The sequence below is a fragment of the Aspergillus tanneri genome (genome assembly GCF_003426965.1).
Source record: "Aspergillus tanneri strain NIH1004 chromosome Unknown AapTan_4_pilon_pilon_pilon, whole genome shotgun sequence".
Lineage (NCBI taxonomy): Eukaryota > Fungi > Ascomycota > Eurotiomycetes > Eurotiales > Aspergillaceae > Aspergillus > Aspergillus tanneri.
Window position 1 is genome coordinate 1902658 of NW_022984631.1, and position 21710 is coordinate 1924367.

A 21710-nucleotide genomic window follows, 5' to 3' on the forward strand; every position below is an offset into this window, starting at 1 on the left:
TATGTATGCGCCTGTGGTAGGCACCATACAGCATTCACTTCTGTGATTACAGCGAAGGATCGGATTTCCATGTTCCTAGGAGAAATGTGTTAGATACTCTCTGGATTGAAGCAAGGACCAAACGGATAGACTCACCTCCGAAGTCGTGTTTAACAAACGCCATCGGATCATCCTCATCCTGAGCACCCATCTGTTGCACACCGGGACTGAAGCTGGTGATGGGCAAAACGACCACATCTCCAACCTTTTTATACCCTACTTGGTTGGTGAAGTCCTCGTAGGTGACATTACGGGTAGACCCTGGCTCGATGTTGAAATACTCCGGGTTATTGAAGTATCTGAATATGGCGTCTGTCCAGGCACCGGGTCCCGTAAACTCCACGATCGTCTTATCCATCTTGTGCAACTTGAGGATCCCTGCCTTCTTCATTCGTAGAGCCTCACCCGTAATGTACGCCACAATGTCACGGAGGACCGGATGTCCTGGCTTGGCTTGGATGGTCCATTGGCAAAGCTGAACTCTCCGCGAATACCAGTCATGCCAGTCAGGACGATCAGGGTCGGCCTCGATGCCAACAACAAGCCCGACGGTCGAGGTATCAAACTCTGCGGGCAACCATTCCGGGGCCGGCTTCAAGGCCGTTGTATCGATGTCGCTGTAAATTCCGCCGCGGGCGAGGAGGATCAGGTATCTGAAGAAGTCGGCCTGCAGGACAGGCAAAGGCAGCGAATCATAGGCCTCGAATACATCGGGAAGTGACCCATACAAGTATTTGATCAGATACCGCTGGGTGTCATCTGGTATAACCTCGTGCACAAAATCAGGGTGGAGCTCGGTCCAGCTTGCTTCTGGAGCACGTAGCTCAGGGGTGAACCATATCGACCCGGGCGCATACTTCCATGTTTGCCAGATATACGCGGGGAACTTGCTATCCAGGTCGTAGGGGAAGTGGTATCGCAGCCGGTCGAGTAAGGGAGCGTTGGGAGGCGGCTGGAGTGGCTGTTGAACATTCTCCTTTTTCTGTCCGAGGGGCTGCTCTTCCGTTACGAGGCTACTCTCATGACTGTTGTCTTCGGGCACTGATATAGGAAGCGACGAGGAGGGTGAAGCAGAGGAATGCGATGAGCGAAGGAGGGCGACGAAGGCAATCAAGAGGATGGCGGCGAACAACGCTTTTCGGAAGGTGAGCATTGTTGTAATGGGCGAGAGAAAATATACTAGAAGAGGGTCTGATCGACACGCCGTTGCAAAAGAGCCAGGCGGGTTCAAGATATGCCGCAAGCTTCTCCGCAAAGCTCTGCCGAAGTAATTCTGGCGATGTCCCAGTGGTGAAGTAACAAGCCAGTAGAGAAATTCCGGTCCACCGCAGGAGCAGCTACGGACCAAACATGTCTTTGTCTTGGTTGAAATTGTATGGACGGTAAACAAGCAGCGGAGTGAAAGGGGGTATTCGGTAGGTCCGAACGAGAGGTCTAGGATGACTCCGGAGGATTGCGCTGGAGTAACACCGTGTGCTGCGATCAGGTCACAAACGCCAAGTAGGAATTAAAAAAAGGAGCAATTGGCCGCGACTGATGCGCCCGCAATAACTTTGCCTTGCAATGCCCGCTGTGTCCGGGTGAGCGAAGAGCAACGCAGCCGACCGAGAATGTCTTCCAAAAAATAGAGGAACAAAAAGAGGCGGGGGTCTATACGGATAAAATGGCTCAATGTGTACAGTTTCAGACGGTAGTAGAGCCAAGTTCCGGTGGCGTAAAAGTCCACGCGGATCGGTCGATAAGGATGACGACTACTCCGGAAGAAGCAATATAACTTAGATGTATGTACAAGCATGCGCGGGAATGGTGCTTGTGAAGGTCATATATGAAGTCCAATACGAAGTGCAAGTTCCGAGGTCAATCCTCGCCTTATAGGCAGGCAATTGAGGGAGAATTTCCCGGTGGCGACCGTGGCGTTATTCACATTTGCAACGCTGTCAACCCAGAATCCTCCGCAATGGGACAAGATCGCCCCCATCGTCGTCCCTGGCAAGATGTCTTCATGGCAATTCCCTGGGCCTTATCGCGGGGACAATGGACCTTGCCAGGAGAATGCTCTAGAGTGTGTCGACTGTTGATTACGACAAAGCCCGATTAATGTACACCATGTAGTATTCCCTCCCCACTGGTGACCAGGTTGGCCGTTTTCGGATACGATGCAAAGACGGCGTAGTCTGGACTCTCAATTTAGTTCTATCTACACTCAGTGATCTATCTTACGCTGGTTCTGTCTGTCCACTCTCCTATTCAAGTAACACCCATCCATGAATAGACTGGATGGGAGATGTGAAAACAGTCTTATGGAGTACTCTGTAGTCTGTACAGGATATCAGAGTACACCCCTGTAGCCCAATTCGTCAACCCTTCAGAAACACCCGCGTCATACCCGATCTGCAGGGCTTGGCTGCAGTACGGAGCATACATCCATGTAGATACAGAAGATCATCCGTTTCGCATAAATTACTACAGTAAAGAGTATGAAAAGCTCAAATACCCCACGTCAATCGCTCCAACCGAGAACCGCATCTTTGCATGATCTTCCTTACAGTCCTTCATCACTCCGGTCTCCGCCGGAGTACTCGAAAAAGAGCATCTCAGCCCCGCCGTAGTAGGCGGACAACCTCTTGACTCAAAAGCTTGCAACAGTACTCCGTAGACGGCGGACATTCACATGAAAGAAAGAGAACAAGACCAGGGGGGCTGGTCCATTTGCTCGTGCATCGTAAGGAATTCCCCCCATCCATGGCTCCTAATTAGACACGTGGAGCTTGTCGGTTGTTGGTTGGTCCACCAACCCCCGGCTGACCTCCACATTTAACCCAAAGCAGCGCCGGACACTGCAAAGACGGGGATGGATGCCTTGACTCTGCAGGACTGGTCATCGCCCTGTGGCGCGTCTTATCCTTGGATAGACCTCCTGGACTGTCCGGTTTGGATGCTACGTAGTGGAAGGTTCCTTGCTAGCGAACGAGGATAAAACCTACGTATCTGGAATACAAACGCCGAAATAACATCCCGGTTCAGCCTTTCTTCCCGGTTCAGCTTCTCTAATGGATGTTTTAAAGGTAAACTGTAAGAGCTGCCAATTTGAAAATTTACCGCTATAAGTATTAAATATAAGTACACTGTCGCAACTTACCCTGTCCATTAAAGGACCATTCACCCACACAACCGAAGACAGAGGTGGGTGTTTATCAACATTGTTATATGTACACCCGAGCTCCTTTCCATGATTGACACTAAAATGTCACGTCAAGTATTTTGTATACCGTGGCATAATTGAGAAATCCAGCCGACCATGGTACAACTATAGCACGTTTAGAAGCAAAATACAAGATAAAAACAGAACGAGGAAAAGTTCATGAATTCATATAGATACCCACTACCAGGATATAACAGAACAGACCATGCGCTGTTGAATGGACGCAACACCAATCAGACTGCCTCCAGCCCTCTAGACGTAGCATAGTACAGGTATATCGGTTTTTGGAAGAATAGGCTGGATGGGCAATGGAAGAATGGGCGAACATTCACTGGCATTGATGGAAGAGAAGAGCATTGCAAATCCAAACTAATTCGTAGCTTCATTATTATAATGCTTGATGGCCGATGATTACCCGTAAAAGGCACCAGTAAGGTAGGACTCCGTAACGCCCAGACGGCACACTGCCAGTCGAAAGAATAGGCAAGACAGCTGAAGGAAATGGCGTAAGTCTGAAGTGATATAGACTCCCAAGCATATTATCTTTATATATATCAGTCAGACGAGCGAGAACGCTAGACAAAGTATCACGTGCGACGGAGGAGGTGGTCTTTGGGTCCTATAAATAGGAATGTCGGATTAAGCCGTCCTTCTTAGTCGGTTATATATAAGGTAATCCTCGAGTGTTCAGGCAATTCCCAAATGCCAAAAGTGGCGACGAAAAGAAAGGTCTCGTGTTGGACTAAGAGACCTTCTCGTGTAGAAGGCCAACCTTGTAGGTTCCTCAGTAGCGACGAGGCAGGGAGCTGGGACTTGACGGGAAGAATAAGACTATCCAAAAGCACGCTGATATTAAAAATCGCTAAACAACGCCTCATATTTTTTCCTTAGGTCACCAGTGTAGATGCCCATGGTCTTTAAATCTGGATCGGGGTACTCCTCGAAGTTCCCTGTATCTGCCGGATGGTCAACTCTAGGAATGATTGGTCCCTTGACCCGGCGGTGATATAAATCTTCCCAGTTAATGCCTTCAAAAAATGGATGGGCCCTGACTCGAGCAGGCCCGCCTGATATGTACCCGAGTCGCTCTGTTGGATTCGTCTTGCAAAGTAGTGATATGATATTTTGGGCCCCCGGCGACATGCCTTGAGGAAAGCGTAGTCGGCCTTCAACAATTTGTTCATAAATGCGCATTGGGTTTTGGTCCCAAAAAGGAGGTTGTCCAACTAAGAACTCATATATCAGGATCCCCAGTGCCCACCAGTCAACTGCAAGCCCGTGCCCACTGTTATGAATGACCTCAGGAGCGAGATACTCAGGGGTACCGCACAGTGTGTACGTTTCCCGGTCACCGACTTGCTTAGCAAACCCAAAGTCCACTATTTTTATATGTCCCTCGGCGTCCAGGAGAATATTTTCGGGCTTCAGATCACGGTAAACAATCCCCTCTTTGCTATGAAGGTACTCGATCGCTAGTGTTATTTCAGCCGCATAAAACTTGGAGGTATTTTCATTGAATCGTCGGGCGCGCCGTAGGTAACTAAAGATTTCGCCTCCAGGGCAATAATCCAACTAGAAACATGTTAGCAACCCATTGAGTTTTAACCCTATGCAGAATGCCACCTGGCGGGGCGGAGTTGGCCTTCACAGGGCGGGGAACGGCTGCAGCACCGCAAGATGGACAAAAGAGAACATACCAGCATATATAAACTCTGATCATCCGAGAAGGTCGCTATTAGCGTCGTTATAAACGGGTGACCGGAAACCGCCGCCAGGGTTTTCCGCTCATTGCGCACATGCTCGACCTGTTTCAATTTAATCACTGCATGGAATGTTAGCCTTGCGAGGTGCAATGCGAAATGTACCCAAGAGATTCTTACCATCCGCCTTGCGTAAGATCTTGAGTGCGTAAACTTTGTCCCTTCGCTGCACTTCGTCCTTTGATCTCACCAGCCATACCCGAGCGAATGTACCTAGCATCCTCGGCAAATGGGCCGCTTGTAAGTCACTAGCCTAACATGCAAGTCATATAAATTTACCTGTGCCGAGTGTTTTCAGGAGTGCGAAATCATCCACTGTCAGATTGCGGATGGAAATCCCAAGGTGCTTCTCCTCCGGCTGTTCGGTGATGACAAAAGGATTCAGCTGTCGTTGAATAGGCGATCGGGAAGACACCACTACCTGTTTTCCCCTCTCATGGAGATCGTCGGATAGCGCGTTAGTCCTTGTGGAAGAGGTGGAGGAGCCCTGTGCCTCATTAGGAGCGGAAGGGTCGACCGTTCCTGTAGCCATCAGGATGGCTAGAGACCATGTCTCGGAGAACGGCGGGGAAGAAAATCAGGTGGGGAGAAGGACAGAAAACAGCGAAGCAGCAATTGGGCGAATCACAGACTGCTTATAAATGGGAAATCTAAGTAGTTGAATCGTAAACCGTCATGGAAGTCACTCAACAGATTGATATCAGACTGGGAGGGGCAGCGCGGGGGGAACAAACGGAAGAAAGGGCATGGCGAGGTTGGTGTTCGTTCTCTCAGCCGTCCCTTACCGTACTGGGCGAGCTCTGACGTTCCCGACTGGCGGGGCAAAACACTTCAACTGGCACCCCGATTCCCATGGTTGACATCTTGCCGATGATGTTATGCTACTATTTTGATCTGTAATTGGTGATAGTGTCGTCCCAATCATAGTATGGAGCTATTCGTGGGGAAATCAGGTGCTATTAACTGCACGTTCGTCCAATGAAATGCGAGGAGGCGGTTCCTAGTATAGGAACCCCTCCAATTAATAGAACTGGGCAAGAAACACATTTTAGACAGGATGTCATATCATTTTTCGAGGCAGGATTAGGAAGTATCTAATGCAGAAGGAATGTATGGTGGATACTAGTGGTGTCCTCCCGTCCAAAAGGAGCCAAGATACAGTATTTATAGAGGCGCCTCAGGGATAAGGCCATATATACAGGTAGGGACCGTTCGATGCAGCACAATATTTGGCACCAATAACTTGCTACCTAGATAATACTTAGTACTATATTATGATGGCCTTACTGAGGACTACTTGGCAGTCAACATGAAAAGCTGATCATTGATACCATCCTTGTCAGATATCGTCGGATTGTTTCCATGCTTCCATGCTAGCCGCACCTAATTAATGCCAACAGTATTGACCGTAGTAACCCAACACCTCTTGTATCCATTTGACTGAGGCTCTGGACTTGGACATTATTTTCTCCTTGTACATAGCAATGTTGACGAGTGTGGGGTTCAGAACTAAGCAATACCCGGAAGTTGCCACCCTAGAAAAGGATAGTATGCTATAGTTCGATGGAAGTACTCCATTGACGGCACTCTTGATTCACCATTACCACTCGTCAGTACTGATTATGATTAGCCATGGCTATAGGGTAACAGATTATTAAGAGGCATCACAATGTAACCAAAGAAAGGAATATGCCACCTTTGTAGGAGAATGTCTTGCATGAAAGGAAGAAGTCCAAGGGGAAAAAGAGGAAATACCTACCAATGCGGACAGACATAGGGTCTTTCCAAATACATCTGGAGTTAGATCAATGGCTGGATAGACCCATGACTGTCGAAACTCCATACATACAATCTCGAGTATGCACAGCCAACATGTTGATTCCGGCTCCATTACGGGATGAACAAACCAAGTGGCTCGCGCGGGCCACCGTAACCCCCAACTTGGTTAGGGGTGACATGTGCCCCAACCCAACAACCCCCGTGCTTTTCCATCACGGACCGTTCATTGATTTCATTAATATTATTATTACTGTTATGAGATTCTTATGATGATTCTTATCCTTATTCCCTTTCCCATTGCCTGTATGTTGTCTTCTTTATACGCCATACTACTGTAATCAGTTCTCTTCCTCTTCCTAACTTAACACCTACCTTCCTCAAACAAACCCTTCACCTCCCCACCTCCATTCACCTCCTCCCTCCGCTCTTTCAATTCCTACTAGGTTTTTCTTTTTTCCTGTCCTTTTCTTCATATATTCCTCCCCCCTCTCCTTTGTCCCCTCCATTCTCACACCGTGTCCGTGATTGGAAACCGATCGAATCAGCTCCGAGGGAGGATGCTGAGGGCATGAGCTTGCTGGGGACCCTGGCTTACGGTTGCGCTCAAGGCTAGCGCTCTTCGATTGTTAACACACTACGCGGTCTCGACTAGAGAAAGGCGTAGAAAACGCCTCAACACCGTTCCCTCCACTGAGGCATGATATACCCAGGGAAGCTCTGTGATTAGAGAAAATATTCGTTTTTTTCCTTCTTTTTTTTTTTTTTTTTTTTATTCTCTGACCTTATTGGATTTTATTATTTTCCATCTTTACTTGCCTATATTACCGTCTGTGGAGTATCTCTTTTCTTTTTTCTTTTCGCTCCTCCCTTTGTCCCTCTCCTTTCTCCACGATTTCCCACGATCTTCTCGCGACGCCCTGCACGCTCCCACGACCGGATTCGATACCCTTTCTTCTGCTCCAGTGTCACCAACATTTATAGACTTCACATCAGGATCTTCGTCGTCGTATCCTTTATTCCACCTGGATTCTAGTGCGCCAACCAAGGACCGAAAAGAGAAGAGGGAACCTCATACATACCATGGCTGATCTGGGGGGCCATCAGGGCCGGAACTACCGGCCCTATGGACATGCATCATCCTTTCAGCGGGATGCAGCCTTTTCTGAGATCTTCGGCGGGGCGCCGCCGCCGGGTCGTTCCCAGACGTTGACTTCGCAAACTCCCATGTTCTCCCAGGACCGGGCACACACCATGACCTCACATGTGCCCCATCCTCCAATGCAGAGGGGTCCGCCACCACCAGCACGCCAGATACAGAATGGACATGTGGCGGGTTCCCCAAATGGATACTATCAAGCGTACCCTGGGGCTGCAGCCGTGCCTTCGCAACCTGCTCCCCAAAATCCACCACGCCCATACCCTGGACGTTTCGCTTATCCGCAACCCCAACGATTAGATTCACGACCCGCCCCAGGACCACAGTATCCAGATACGAAGGGATACGGTCGTCCCATGCCCCCTCCTGCCCTGAATTCCGACGCTTATAGATCTAGATCAATGGCACGGATGGGGGGACCGCCGATGTATCCCCCACAGCCGAACAGCTTCAACCACACTTCTGCGACTGCTTTTCGCCAGCAACCGTATAATGCGGGCACTCCCATGACGGCACAAGGTCGAGTGGTCCCAGAAAGGCATGGTAATGAGCGTGCTATGTCCTTAACCTCCTACTCAGCGGATCGTGAACCGACACACACTACAAGCACGGGACGGGTGATTCCTAGCCGACGACAGCCGTCAAGTCCCAACCAACCTCCGGCTGGGGGATACGAAGCTGAACAAACACAACACCCGAATATCAACGGCAAACCGCGGCCGCCAAGTGACGGCTCCACGAATTCGCGCTCGCTATCCATGGCCTCAACCGTTGTACCCGATCGAACAATGAGCATGCAAAGCCAGCTCACTCAGAAAACCAGCAATCAAACTACCGTTGGCCCAAGCAATTCACGCCGCAGCAAGGTGCCTCTGGTATACCCTGCTCTGCTGTCACGAGTGGCCGACAACTTCCGGGAGAGGATCGCTTTAGCTGAGAGGCAGAAAAACGGGCTGTCATACCAAAATTCCTTCTCTGGCGCGGATGCAGTGGATCTCATTGGTTATATTATCAAGACTAATGATCGCAACCTGGCCCTTCTGCTTGGTCGCGCTCTAGACGCGCAAAAGTTTTTCCATGATGTGACGTACGACCATCGCCTCCGAGATGCTCCTGGTGAGCTGTACCAATTTAAGGAAACAATGGGAGAGGAAGCCCCAAGTTCTGAGGTCAACGGAGTCTTCACGCTTCTTACCGAGTGTTACTCGCCCACCTGTACCCGCGATAGCTTGTGTTACTCGATTGCTTGCCCTAGAAGACTGGAACAACAGGCGCGTCTGAATCTGAAACCACAGCCGGGCTTGCGGTCTTCTGCCTCGAAAGGAAGTTTGCATGGCGATGATGATGATAATGACAATCAGAAATTGTGGATTAACATGGTCCCCAAGGAGGTATCGGATAGCGTTGACGACCGGGAGAAGAAGCGTCAGGAAATTATTTTCGAAATCATGTATACAGAACGCGATTTCGTTAAGGACCTGGAGTATCTCCGAGACTTTTGGATGAGACCGCTGCGCTCTGGGAGTGGTCAAAGCCAGTCACCAATCCCGGAACATCGGCGTGAAAAATTCATTCGCACTGTGTTTGGCAATTGCTTGGAGGTTTTGAAAGTCAATAGCGCACTATGTGAAGCCCTCAACGCAAGGCAGAAAGAAAGCAATGTTGTTAAAACCGTCGGTGATATATTCCTTCAACACGTGCCACGTTTCGACCCATTCATCAAGTACGGTGCTAATCAACTCTACGGAAAGTATGAGTTTGAAAAAGAGAAAGCCTCTAATCCGGGTTTCGCGCGATTTGTTGAAGAAACTGAGCGTTTGAAAGAGTCCCGGAAGCTGGAGTTGAACGGATATCTCACGAAGCCCACGACTCGTTTAGCGCGATACCCACTGCTTCTCGAGCAAGTCAATAAGAGCACAGCGGACGACAATCCAGACAAACAAGATATTCCTAACGCTATTAAACTCATCAAGGATTTCTTATCCCGCGTCAATACTGAAAGTGGAAGAGCCGAAAATCATTTCAATTTAGTACAACTGAACGCGGCGTTGAAGTTTAATCCAGGCGACTTTGTCGATTTGAAACTCACAGAGGAGAACCGACAGATGTTGACAAAGATGGCGTTTAAGAAGACACCGACTGACACCTCTGAAGTGACTGCATATCTCTTTGATCATGCTGTTTTGCTAGTGAGGATTAAGGTCGTTAACAAACGCGAAGAATACCGAGTTTATAGGAAGCCAATCCCCCTGGAACTATTGGTCATTGCGCAGATGGATGAAATTATTCCCAGGGTCGGGGTTGCCAAACGACCATCGTCGAGTCTTTTATCGAATAAGCCGGCACCGAATCCTCCCACAAAGGATGGGCTTCCAATCACCTTCCGACACCTTGGAAAAGGTGGTTATGAGCAAACCCTATACGCCTCGTCACCCACTCAGAGAAGAAAATTCATTGAAATGGTGGAAGAGCAGCAAAGGAAACTTAGGGAGCGTAACAGCAACTTTTATAACAAGACCGTCCTCTGCGAAAATTTCTTTACGTCCATAAACCGGGTGAACTGCCTTGTCCCCGTTGGTATGTTGTCACCTAACAGTTTTTTTTACGCAAATGGCACCTGCTTACATTCTCTCCAGATGGTGGACGAAAACTGGTTTACGGAACCGATAGTGGAATTTACCTTTCAGAACGGTGGCCGAAGGATAAATCGGCGAAACCTAGGCGGGTTCTCGATGCCAGTCAAGTAACGCAGATAGACACACTGGAGGAGTATCAGCTACTGTTGGTTTTAGCGAACAAAACTCTATCTTCTTATCCCATGGAGGCTCTAGAGATCACAGAAGGTCAGAACACGATGGCAAAGCGGCCGAAGAAGATTCAGGGGCATGCGAACTTTTTCAAGGCTGGTATCGGCTTGGGGCGGCATTTGGTTTGCTCTGTCAAAACTTCTGCTCTTTCCACCACCATCAAGGTGTACGAACCAATGGATAACTTAGCCAAGGGAAAGAAGAAATCCGCTGTTAGTAAGATGTTCCAGAGTGGCCAGGATACACTGAAGCCTTTCAAGGTTTGTACTATTTTCCAAATGGCGCAATGGATTTAATTCTGACCATCCCTCTAGGAATTTTATATTCCCGCAGAATCATCTTCGATTCACTTCCTTCGCTCGACACTTTGCGTTGGCTGTGCCCGTGGATTTGAAGTTGTTAGTCTTGAGACCACCGAAACCCAGTCCCTCCTGGATCAAGCCGACACATCTCTTGATTTTGTGGCACGAAAGGAGAATGTGAAGCCCATTCATATCGAGCGGATGAATGGAGAGTTTCTTCTTAACTATAGTGACTTTTCATTCTTCGTCAACCGTAATGGTTGGCGTGCTCGCCCAGATTGGAAGATTTCGTGGGAGGGTAATCCCAATGCGTTTGCTCTGTCCTATCCTTACATCCTTGCATTCGAGCCGAACTTTATAGAAATCCGGCATATCGAAACCAGCGAACTGATCCATATTATGACGGGGAAGAACATTCGCATGTTGCATTCCTCCACTAGAGAGGTAAGTCCGAATGATATTATCTTATCTTAGGCCTAGAGCAGACCTCTAATTTGTCCCCAGATACTCTACGCTTACGAAGATGAGACCGGCGAGGATATCGTAGCCAGTTTGGATTTCTGGAACAAGCCGCAGCATTAGGCTAGTAGTAGTGGGTGATAGAAAGAGCAATTTTCTTTTCTCTTTATTTTTTTTTTTTTTTTTTTTTTTTGTTCGTGTTTTAGACCGGAATGGCAACCTCGATTTTCCCCATCTTCGACACAGCTGCTCTTCGTTATGAGCCTATTCACATGCCATTCCTTTCACGTTTAATACCTACTGAATATGGGTGCTTTGATCTTTATTGGGTCAGCTGTCTATCATCGTTTGCTCATTTCCCGCTGTGTACAACGAAGCGCAAATACCACATGTTTATTGTTTTTGTCATGGTTTACTTTCTTTTTTTGTGCTTACCTTTCTTTCTATTTGCTCTCTGTTCTCACCTGTCGTATAATTGTCTTTCAGGTTGTTATTACTGCAACCATATGTACGTTTTGAACTGCTCTGCATTTATAATAGCTATGGACAAAGATGGTGTTGAACCCATGTTATTGATGTGACCCTTTCCCTTGCTCCTGAGTATTTGTAAGATCGAAATCTGGATGTTAATCTATATATTAAAGCTCCTTTATGGACGCCGAAGGGAAATGAAGAAAAAGACATGACAGGATGACTTTTGTCACGGATTCAATGTTTCATTATTTCCCCAATCAATAATAACCCTGTCATTAATAAACTAGAGTATTAACCCTCAGAAAATCTATAAAAGGATCTTACTCTTCTTTATGTACTACTATTCATCTAGGAGATACTGAATACTAGAATAGCAGATTAGACATAAACCGCGAGAGCACACAGATGAAAAGTGACAAAAGAGGGAATCTTGCTGCGCTGCTGAGATTGGGATAGGCGTCATTGATAAAAAACAAAAAAACAATAGAAAGGGAGAGAGCCAGAATTGAAGTTGAAAACAAATAAAAAAAAGTATAAGTGGTATTCAAGGAAAGAATATGTAAGTGTTCCCAGTGACAACTGCCAACGACAAAACGATGCTTCGACTCCCCGAGTATCAAAAGGGAAAGGTAATCTTCAGCCAAATTAAATGGAAGACAGGGAAGAAGCCAAGAAAAGAGAGACAGGAAGCAGTAGCCAGACCCCATTCCTCTGGTCTGTCTCCCTATCCGATGAAGGAGAGGAATGGTGTCAGTCATTGAAAGGGAACATTGTATTGTGCCTTCCCTCCCTTACATATGAAAAGCTATTAACGTGAATAAACTGTCAATATAACCCCATAAACAATTACAACAGCCATGCCGCTAATTCCATTACGTTGGCACAAACGGGTGCCGTCGCGCAACAAGACAGGTCCTTGGTAAGATCTAATTAAGCATCTCCATTGGCCCCGTCCGTCTGGCTCGATTCGCGCGCCATGCGCGCCTCGATCTCCCTCAGCTGGCTTTCACGAGCCAACAGTTCTTGACGCTTCTCCGCGATCTCACGCTGCACTTTGAGCTCAATGTCGCGAAGCTTCTCCTCCTCACGGCGGAGCTGTTCCTCCTTCAGTCTGACAGATTGGTTTGCTAGGTCTTCGGGGTTCATGGACGAATCATGGGTACCACTATAGTATGTCAGCATTGGCGCACCCAACCAACCAATCGTTCGTGTATACGTACGAAGTAGCACCATCAACACTCTTGCTAAGCTTCTCAGTACGGTAGTTTTCATAGAGGAAATCGTGGGTGATTTCCTTCAAATCAGCAAGGTGGCTGTGGAGAAGAGCGCTTCGGATGGCCAAGAAATCAGAGTGCCGAGGGTTCTCAACATCCACCACACCCCATGGATATTGTCTGGCCCGTACTTTCCGACCATCAATCTCCACGAAGTCTTCAGAGCCAACAATGGCAAAGGGCATAAGCCCACGTAGCTCAGCATTTTCCTCCACGGTGTCTTCATCATCCTCTTCAATATCGTAAGGGAAGTTGTAAACAGGGATACGATAGTGTTCAATGTCCTCCATGATCAACTTCTTCGATTCCGCCAATTCGGCGGGGGTAAGAGAATCGGCCTTTCCGATAACCGGGATCACATTGACACGGGGAGAAAGGCGCTTCATCAATTCGATATCCAATTCACGCAAGCCATGGCCAGTCGGTGTGATGAAGTACAGGAGAACGTGGACACGGTTGTCCCTAAAACGAGGGTTTCGCTTGATTCGTGACTCTTCGGCAAGAATATCGTCGTACTGGCGTTCAAGGTACCCAACAATCTCACCAAAGCTAGGGGACTGTTAGCCTCAAAAGACCTGTCAACTGCTGGTGGGGCTACATGCCTGGCTTCATTGTCTATCTGGTCACCGAAGCCTGGGGTATCAACGATAGTGAGAGAAATTCGAGTGCCTTCGTCATCCAACTCTAGCTCTAAAACCCCACGTTGGTTAGTGCCAATTATTTCCTGTAACCGTCGACGGACACCAACTTACCAACTGTGACCGGTTTAATGCGAACGCCTTCCTCAACGTGGGCATTGGCAGCATCATCGGCATCCTTGCCCTCGAGAACTTTCTTTCCACACAAAGTGTTGACGAAGGTAGTACGCCCTACGGGAAAGATGAACATGGTCAGTCAATGCCTGCAGTGATCAGGGAAATACTGAAGGTTCAGTACGTACCGGTCCCGCTGGCACCGCAGACCATCAGGCAGAATTGGATACCCTTCTTGACATTTTTCTTGCGACGAATCTTGATCTGAAGTGTAAGACAGAATTAACCACGGCAAAGAACTGAGCGGAGACGGGCGGGACAGAATTGCTTCTAATATAGGCTACTTGGGGGCGATTGGGGATGGTGGACAGTGGAAGGACATGTCGTCCTTCCAGACAGTGGAGGTAGAAAGGGGAAACAAATGACATACCGCGTTAAGGGCCGAGGACATGGTGGGCGAAATAAGGAGAGGGTATGATGGGAAAGAAGACAAGGGCAATAAGAGAAAAATAAAAGAAAGAGGAAGTGGGGGAGAAAAAGCGAGCGGCAGGGACAAAAAGACCTGAAGGTAGAAGTCGAAAGAAGGGAATGGGGAGGAGTGAAGGAGGATGAGGATGGATAGAGGTGGATGCTCTCCTGAGGTGCTTGTAGAGCAATGGAGGGAGAATGAGTGAGGTGAGTTACTGACCTGGCAGTTAGGGGGCAACTGGTCCGTATCAGGCCGTATCATTAATACCCGCCATGTTTCCCCTTTTCCCTTTGCAGCCTGACATTGACCAATCATACTTCCCCGCTCCTTCTCCGGATTGGAAAGAGATGTAATCTCCGTACCGCACCTGACCTCAAGTTAGTGTTGGTGTAATGACAATACCGGCGAGCTCATTACGAAATCTTGAAATTTCAACTTTTTTATCGATTTCAATTACATTTCAAGGGGCTTATTTTGATTAGTCATTATATGCGGTGAGAGTATTGCAGCCAATAAGAGCCTATCCAGCCCAGATTCTGCCCAATTCTTTATCTTATCTAAAATGCCTAGTGTCACTGGTAGCAACCATTACCAATATATATATATTGACGGGGAGGATTTTAAACTAGTAATATTATCAACATCAGCATGGCTGAAGATTCTCCTGACAAGATCCATTACACCGAGATCGAGCTTCAGAAGTGCTTTGAAGTAGTAAGGGGCAGCACAAAGGTGACTGTACACCCACGTCCACACGTACGCTTTATTAATTTTGGCTAGGTCCCGCAAGTAAAATGCCTTGGGTGCTTCAAAGTTCGAGCGAAAAACACTACACGCCAGTGCGAGCACGTGAAGAAATGTAGCAGCGCGCAGGCTCTTATGGACCCCGAGAATACTCCTGGAAAGAGACAGAAACCATTAAGCTTCCCTACCTCTAAACCAAGTAGAAGTATTGATCGCTTACTAGCTCAGGGTGTGTTTTACAGGAGGCAGGCCCTTTAGCCTTTTCGAGCAACAAGAGATGCAAGATCTTATTCATGCTCTAAATCCCGTATACCAAATCCCATCCCGCCATCGAATCGCTGATGACTTACTGGAGGAATCATATATCGAGATACAAGGGAAAGTTCGGAAGGAGCTACAGAGAAGTCAGTTTCTAAATATCTCTGTAGATGAGACAACAAATATACGTTCTCAACGGGTTATTGCTATGACTATTACAACACCCACAAAATCATGGTTTCTTCATCTACATGACATGGAAGATAAGACGCTTGATGCTGCTACAATTAGTGAATGGATTTTGGAAAGGCTCCATAATATTCTCTTGGAGCTTGATAAAGTTGTTGACTGGAAGAGGATTAATTCCATTTCAACGGATACCTGCTGTGTTATGAAGGCAGTATGGCAAATTTTGTCAGAGAAACCAGAGCTTAAGCATGCCTTTATGATTCCCTGTGACTCTCATGGTCTACAGCTGATTATGAAGGATATTCTTGATCCTAATGCTTCTAAGATCCCTAAAGTAAAAGGGGTTTTTAAATCAGCTCTTGAAGTTGTGGTGTTCTTTCACCAATCTCCTCTTGAATATGCAAGGCTGCAAGCAAAGCAGATTGAGAAATGGGGCCATCGAAAGGCTTTAATTGCAGCAGTTATTACCCGATGGGGTACTCAATATGGCATGCTTACTTCTCTTTATGATTGCCAGGAAGCAGTTTGTGAGTGGGCTCTTATTACTCCTGCTGCTTCTACCATAAAAGGGAAAGAGGTGATTAGAACAACTAAATCTCATGCCTTTTGGTGGGAGCTAAAGGAGTTAATAAAAATCCTTAAGCCTCTGCATATTGCTCAGAAGGAATCTGAGGCCCAAAATTCATCAATCATGGAGGTAACGCAGCGGTGGTTAACCCTCCATGAGACTCTGCGGACGCTTGCTGCTCAGACATCCTTTAAAGATGATTTTTATTCTTATCTAGATGGCACTGGTTGGCAGACTCGAATGCTACGTCAACTAGAGCCACTTCACTGGGTAGCGTATCATCTTGATCCAGCAAGAGTTCCTGGCAAACTTGATGAGAGCGCACGACGCCATATTGAAGGTGCTTTTTACGACCACTTCAAAGCGAAGATGGAAGATCTACTGCATGGCATGAATTTCTGGCATACCGGCAAAGAACAGGTGCTTTTTATAATTCCTCTTGTTGGGAAGCAAGAACACCAGCTCTCTTTTGGCTTGAGGCAGTAAGTTAAAGCTATATGCTATTAAGCAAGATACTTACCTATATTAATTTAGGCAGAATTTGCTCCTACTCTTGCTCCTTTTTTTGCTCGCCGTCTGTGTAATACTGTTGCTAATTCTGCTGCAGCTGAGAGAGCATTTTCACAGATGAATCTGCAGCATACAAAGATCCGGAATCGGCTTGAATCTCACCGAGTTGAGAAGCTACTTTATATACAGATTAACAAACGACAATTCGTGCAGACTCGCACCTACCGTTACCCAAGAGATGCTTCTTGAGGAGGAAGATCAGGAGATAGAAAGAATACTGTGCGTAAGCAGGTGCAGGACTATCTATTAGAGGTGCTTGATACTTCAGACTCTGAGGAGGATATTCCACCGGACCCTGTGCCGAACCCAGTACCAAATCCAGCACCAGAACCAGCGTCGAATCCAGCACTTATTGCAGTATTAAGACGTTCTGCATTAAATTCAGCTTCAACTGCAACAAACCCGGCACTTGTTTCTGCATTAAATTCAAGACTGAATTCCGTGTTAAATTCAGCCTCAAGTCCCCCCCAGCTTTCGAATTCGCATACTGAGACAAAATCTGTACCAAATCCCCTTTTAACATGTCCCAGGCCTTCAGCTTCTATCAGAACGGGCGAAATCCATGGTATTGAAATAAGTAGTGGTACTGGTAGCGGAGTAAAGCGTCAGTCTGAATGGTCTCATGGGGTGGCGGACCATTATCAACAACCTACTCAACAGCAGAGGATCGGAGCTTCTGGTAACAAAGCACATGACCTTTAATATTGCCTATTTTGGATTAGCTTAATTTCAATTTCAATTTCACAGATTTTGATTTCATTTCAGGAGGCCAGATTTCATGAAATTTCAATTTTTGAAATTACATTTTGCCTTCCCTACCTCAAGTACCAGCTGCATAGGTACACAATACTGGTAGCACAGAGATGACAATGTATCCATGGTACCTGATACAGTAACTTAATAATTTACCTGTCTAATCTGGGGCTTTTTTTGATCTTCTATTTTCTATTATGATTAACAATATTGTTTTCAAAAAGGGAAGCTGATGTATTGAGAAGATCAATGGACTGCTAGACACACTTAAGGTCCATCTTCTTTGGTGAATATGCATATGTCCCCTACTGATGGATTGTTGCATTAGTTGTCAGCATGACTGTCCTTCGTCCCTGATCCAGTCCCATCGTCCTTCAGTTTCAGGGGTTGAGACAGTAATAGGCGTTTCCTCCCGTGGATCACTGCGGGCCACCATAGTCGTATTTGATACAGGTCTGATTACCTAGTAACTAATTAGTTGGTTAACTAACTGGCTAGTTAACTAAGTTAACTAACTAACTTTAACTAGGTTAGTTAACCCTGCTTATATAAGACACATGGCCTGAGGCTTTGCAAGGATATCTCGAGGTTTGCTGGAGACATAATGAATGGCTGCGCCATCAGAATCCAATTTTCAGTTAATTTCTAGTAGACACGGAAAGGGAAATAAACTTCAGGTATCCTCTCTTGTTGGACTTCCCTGATTTTTTTCTTTTGTACTCTCCTGCTACGGAGTATGTATGATCTAGAATCTCGTACTTAGGTACAGGCGGACATGAGTATCATGTAAAAGCTGACCCTAGTTTGTCTATTCCATCTACAGCTGTAGATGTGTGGGTTCCCCCTTGAGTCTCTCAATACCCGCCATAAAGCAGGTATGCATATTAACCATCTTGTTGGCAAAAATCTTGCGCAGGGAGTCCGTTTCCATATACCCAGCTGATAATCATGGGAATCATATGCTTTTGGGTACAGTATAGCATGATTACTGCATCACTGGGTATTTTCCAGGTAGCGAGATGGGGGAACACATACACAGATGGTTGGAGTACCGTCAATGATATCTTAAAGGGAGGAGGTATCAGGTGGGTCGCTCACCTGACTCCCGTCCTTATCGGGTTTAGTGGTGTTTGATGTCCGCTTGAGCTTGTCGATCTCCTACTGTTGCCATGTAGCTCTCTTTCTGTACCTTCGACAAACTTGCTTCGGATATACCTACACAGGGCCCTATTCTGATGGCACTCCCTCTTAACCATTAGCATGAATACACGCCAGGTTATCGATGAGACCGTATCCCCGTTTTCGCTATCGGCCACCTTTAACAATGACAACAGTTGCTTCTCGGTCGGTTTAGATACTGGCTTTTGTGGTAAGGCTTGATGCTTCCATATGCCTCACGGATTTATTTTGTTTTTAAGACTGAGAATAGAACTATATTAGTATTTAATGCCGATCCATGCGAACTCAAGGTGTCGCGGGGTATGTATCTGGCACTCTGATCATTCCACACTTCGCACGTTGCTAATTCGTCTCTGTTTGTATTTTAGATTTTAATGCTGGCATAGGCGTCGTGGTGATGCTAGGTCAATCAAACTACCTTGCTATTGTCGGGGGAGGAAGACAACCTAAGTTCCCACAAAACAAGGTGTGTAGGTGAAGGCATCCACGCCCAGCCATCAGTTACTCACAGCTGCTTCGCAGCTGGTTATCTGGGATGATGCAAAGCAAAAAGCAGTCATTACCCTGGAATTCCGCACCTCCGTCCTCGGCGTCCGCTTATCGAAGTCACGCATTGTCGTCGCTTTGCTGAACAGTATTCATATATTCGCTTTCTCTAATCCTCCACAGAAGCTTTCTGTCTTTGAGACAACGGATAACCCAATGGGATTGGCCTGTTTAGGGCAGAGGCTACTGGCTTTTCCGGGGCGTTCACTAGGACAAGTCCAGATAGTGGAGTTGGAGACAGGGAATGTCAGCATCATCCCTGCGCATAGTTCGCCTCTCCGGGCAATGGCGTTGAGTCCAGATGGCGAGGTATTGGCTACGGCAAGCGAAATGGTATGCGTATTCTTTAGGCTTGACTGTATGTTTCTGATGGTTGACTTGACGCACTGCAGGGAACCCTTGTACGGGTATTCGCTACTGCCAATTGTACGAAGATGGCTGAACTCCGACGCGGAGTCGACCAGGCGGTTATATTTTCACTTGCGATCTCTCCATCAAACAACTTATTGGCTGTTACGTCTGACAAATCGACTTTACATGTCTTCGATCTACCACATCCGCGGACAGTTTCACAACGTCGTTCATCACCTTCCCCCCCTGAAGAAGGAACAAATCAAAAATGGGGCATTCTTGGCAAGATACCTTTATTACCAAGGGTGTTCTCTGATGTTTACTCATTCGCAAGTGCACCTTTTGAGATTGGAGATGAAGGTTTTCCTGGATCACTCTACATCCCGCCTCTCGGGACTTCGTTTGGGAGGCCCTTGAAAGGTGTGATAGGTTGGTCTAACGACCAGACGATCCTAGTCCTTGGGTCGGGCCGGGACGGACGTTGGGAGAAATTCGTTCTCCGTGAGGGCGATGATGGAAGACGCCACTGTGTACGGGAAGGTTGGAAAAGATACCTAGGGGGTAGCTGAACAGAGGCGTTGACCGTCGATACTAATGGTAACGAGGTATGATTATTCAGTTCTATCTATGTGCTGCATCTTGGGATAGCGATGATTGTTCTTGTAAGATTTGCCTGTGGCCAACAAAAGTGCTTGATGATGTTGTGGTGCGAAGTCCGACAGACTAGCTGTGCTTGTTTCTGCAAGACGCGGGGAAGAAAAGCCCAAGCTTGTAGCTTCACAGCTGATATCTTGGCTTTGTTGGCCACGGCAGAGTCTTTCCTGCCCTGGGAGTGGAGTTGACCACTTATATTTCAACGACCCATAGAAGACATGTCCATGATTTACCAGTATTTAATAGAAATCATTTAAATGCCTTTATCGGTGTCGCTCGTGCCTGTCTTTAGTACGTCGTGGTTCAGGTGATCGGGATCCCACTGGTGTCCTATCTCTGTAGGCTCTCTCTTTCCGCGATGGGGATCTGGTTCTATAGGACCGCCCCTCTCTTGATTGTGACCGGTAATCCCGACGGCTCTTCTCCCGTGAACGCGACCGACGCTTCTCATATCGGTGGCGATGATGGCGGTGATGGCGATGGCGACTTGATCTTTCTCGGCTGGTGTTTCTTCTCCGCGATGATTTCTGAGAGCGTTCCCTTTCTAATGCTTGAGAAACTTCTTCCTTCTTTTCTTCGATAAGAAACTCTTTCATCGGGTCCTCGTCATCGTGATTTTTTATCAACTCCTCAAGCTCCATCTCTTCCTTGAGCAACGGCCGTTGCCGGGGCTCATCATCCGATTCACTGCTTCTTCTCTTCTTTCGTTTTTGTCGCTCATCATCTGAGCCCCAGTAGTGGCCACTTTTCCCATCCGTATCACCCATGAGCTTTGCAACGTTGTCTCCTTCCTCATCATCACGTTTCTTGTACCTGACATGGTCAACGCGCAGTATTCTATCCAGTACCGTCGCGCCGCCTAGATTATCCACAGCCAAATCTGTGCTTCTCTGGTCTTCATATTTAAGGAACGCAAACCCTCGACTCTTCCCCGTTTCCTTATCGCGGACAAGATTCACGTGGACAGGCTCGCCGTATTGCGAAAAGATGGTTACGATGTCACCTTCTGATAGGTCGTAAGGGAGGCCACCGATATAGATGTAGGCAGTATCTCGGTAGTCGGCATGCCATGAAGCTTCAGGGGGACTAAACAATTCGTTGAAGTCAGTTGATTGACCTTTTTTTTGCGAGGCTAGGACCATTAGTGATAGCGGAGAGCGACACTAACATGGCATTTTCAAGTTCGCGCTTGTTGAGCGCCTGGATCTGACGAATACTGTTCATCACACGAGTGTTTTAGACATGCGAAAAGGCCAATTATTGGGAACTGACAGGTCGAAGGGATAGTAGTGGTGTTGGTGAAAGAGGCTGGCCAGGTTGGTACCTTTGGAAAGGACTAAGCTGCAAAAAGCTCATCATATCACGGGCTGGCTCCGCGGGAGGTCCCACCCGCAAGCGCTCTTAAACTACCCAAGTTACTATTGT

The 21710-nt window shown here is 47.2% G+C and overlaps 6 protein-coding genes across 6 annotated transcripts; 2 read left to right on the forward strand and 4 right to left on the reverse strand.

Moving 5' to 3' along the window:
* Positions 1-46: 46 nt before the first annotated feature.
* OCH1 (glycosyltransferase family 32 protein) lies at positions 47-1192 on the reverse strand (the record flags this gene model as incomplete). The annotated part of the gene is made up of 2 exons (XM_033570466.1): positions 47-75; positions 136-1192. The coding sequence occupies 2 exons, from the start codon at positions 1190-1192 to the stop codon at positions 47-49; spliced, it is 1086 nt and encodes a 361-aa protein (XP_033426498.1).
* Positions 1193-4093: 2901 nt separating this feature from the next.
* PKA2 (cAMP-dependent protein kinase) lies at positions 4094-5533 on the reverse strand (the record flags this gene model as incomplete). The annotated part of the gene is made up of 4 exons (XM_033570467.1): positions 4094-4813; positions 4939-5063; positions 5122-5214; positions 5281-5533. The coding sequence occupies 4 exons, from the start codon at positions 5531-5533 to the stop codon at positions 4094-4096; spliced, it is 1191 nt and encodes a 396-aa protein (XP_033426499.1).
* Positions 5534-7860: 2327 nt separating this feature from the next.
* Positions 7861-11627, forward strand: rom2 (putative Rho guanyl nucleotide exchange factor (Rom2); the record flags this gene model as incomplete). The annotated part of the gene is made up of 4 exons (XM_033570468.1): positions 7861-10513; positions 10573-11003; positions 11058-11489; positions 11550-11627. 4 exons carry the CDS (start codon positions 7861-7863, stop codon positions 11625-11627), a joined length of 3594 nt encoding a protein of 1197 aa, XP_033426500.1.
* Positions 11628-12908: 1281 nt separating this feature from the next.
* aspA (putative septin AspA) lies at positions 12909-14455 on the reverse strand (the record flags this gene model as incomplete). The annotated part of the gene is made up of 6 exons (XM_033570469.1): positions 12909-13143; positions 13199-13767; positions 13851-13942; positions 14005-14121; positions 14193-14268; positions 14435-14455. 6 exons carry the CDS (start codon positions 14453-14455, stop codon positions 12909-12911), a joined length of 1110 nt encoding a protein of 369 aa, XP_033426501.1.
* A 4360-nt stretch (positions 14456-18815) lies between these two features.
* HSV2 (phosphatidylinositol-3,5-bisphosphate binding protein HSV2) lies at positions 18816-20200 on the forward strand (the record flags this gene model as incomplete). The annotated part of the gene is made up of 5 exons (XM_033570470.1): positions 18816-18924; positions 18996-19034; positions 19121-19200; positions 19257-19613; positions 19673-20200. 5 exons carry the CDS (start codon positions 18816-18818, stop codon positions 20198-20200), a joined length of 1113 nt encoding a protein of 370 aa, XP_033426502.1.
* Positions 20201-20538: 338 nt separating this feature from the next.
* On the reverse strand, positions 20539-21509 carry ATNIH1004_005830 (uncharacterized protein; the record flags this gene model as incomplete). Its single annotated transcript, XM_033570471.1, has 3 exons — positions 20539-20812; positions 20874-21371; positions 21454-21509. The coding sequence occupies 3 exons, from the start codon at positions 21507-21509 to the stop codon at positions 20539-20541; spliced, it is 828 nt and encodes a 275-aa protein (XP_033426503.1).
* Between the last annotated feature and the right edge of the window lie 201 nt (positions 21510-21710).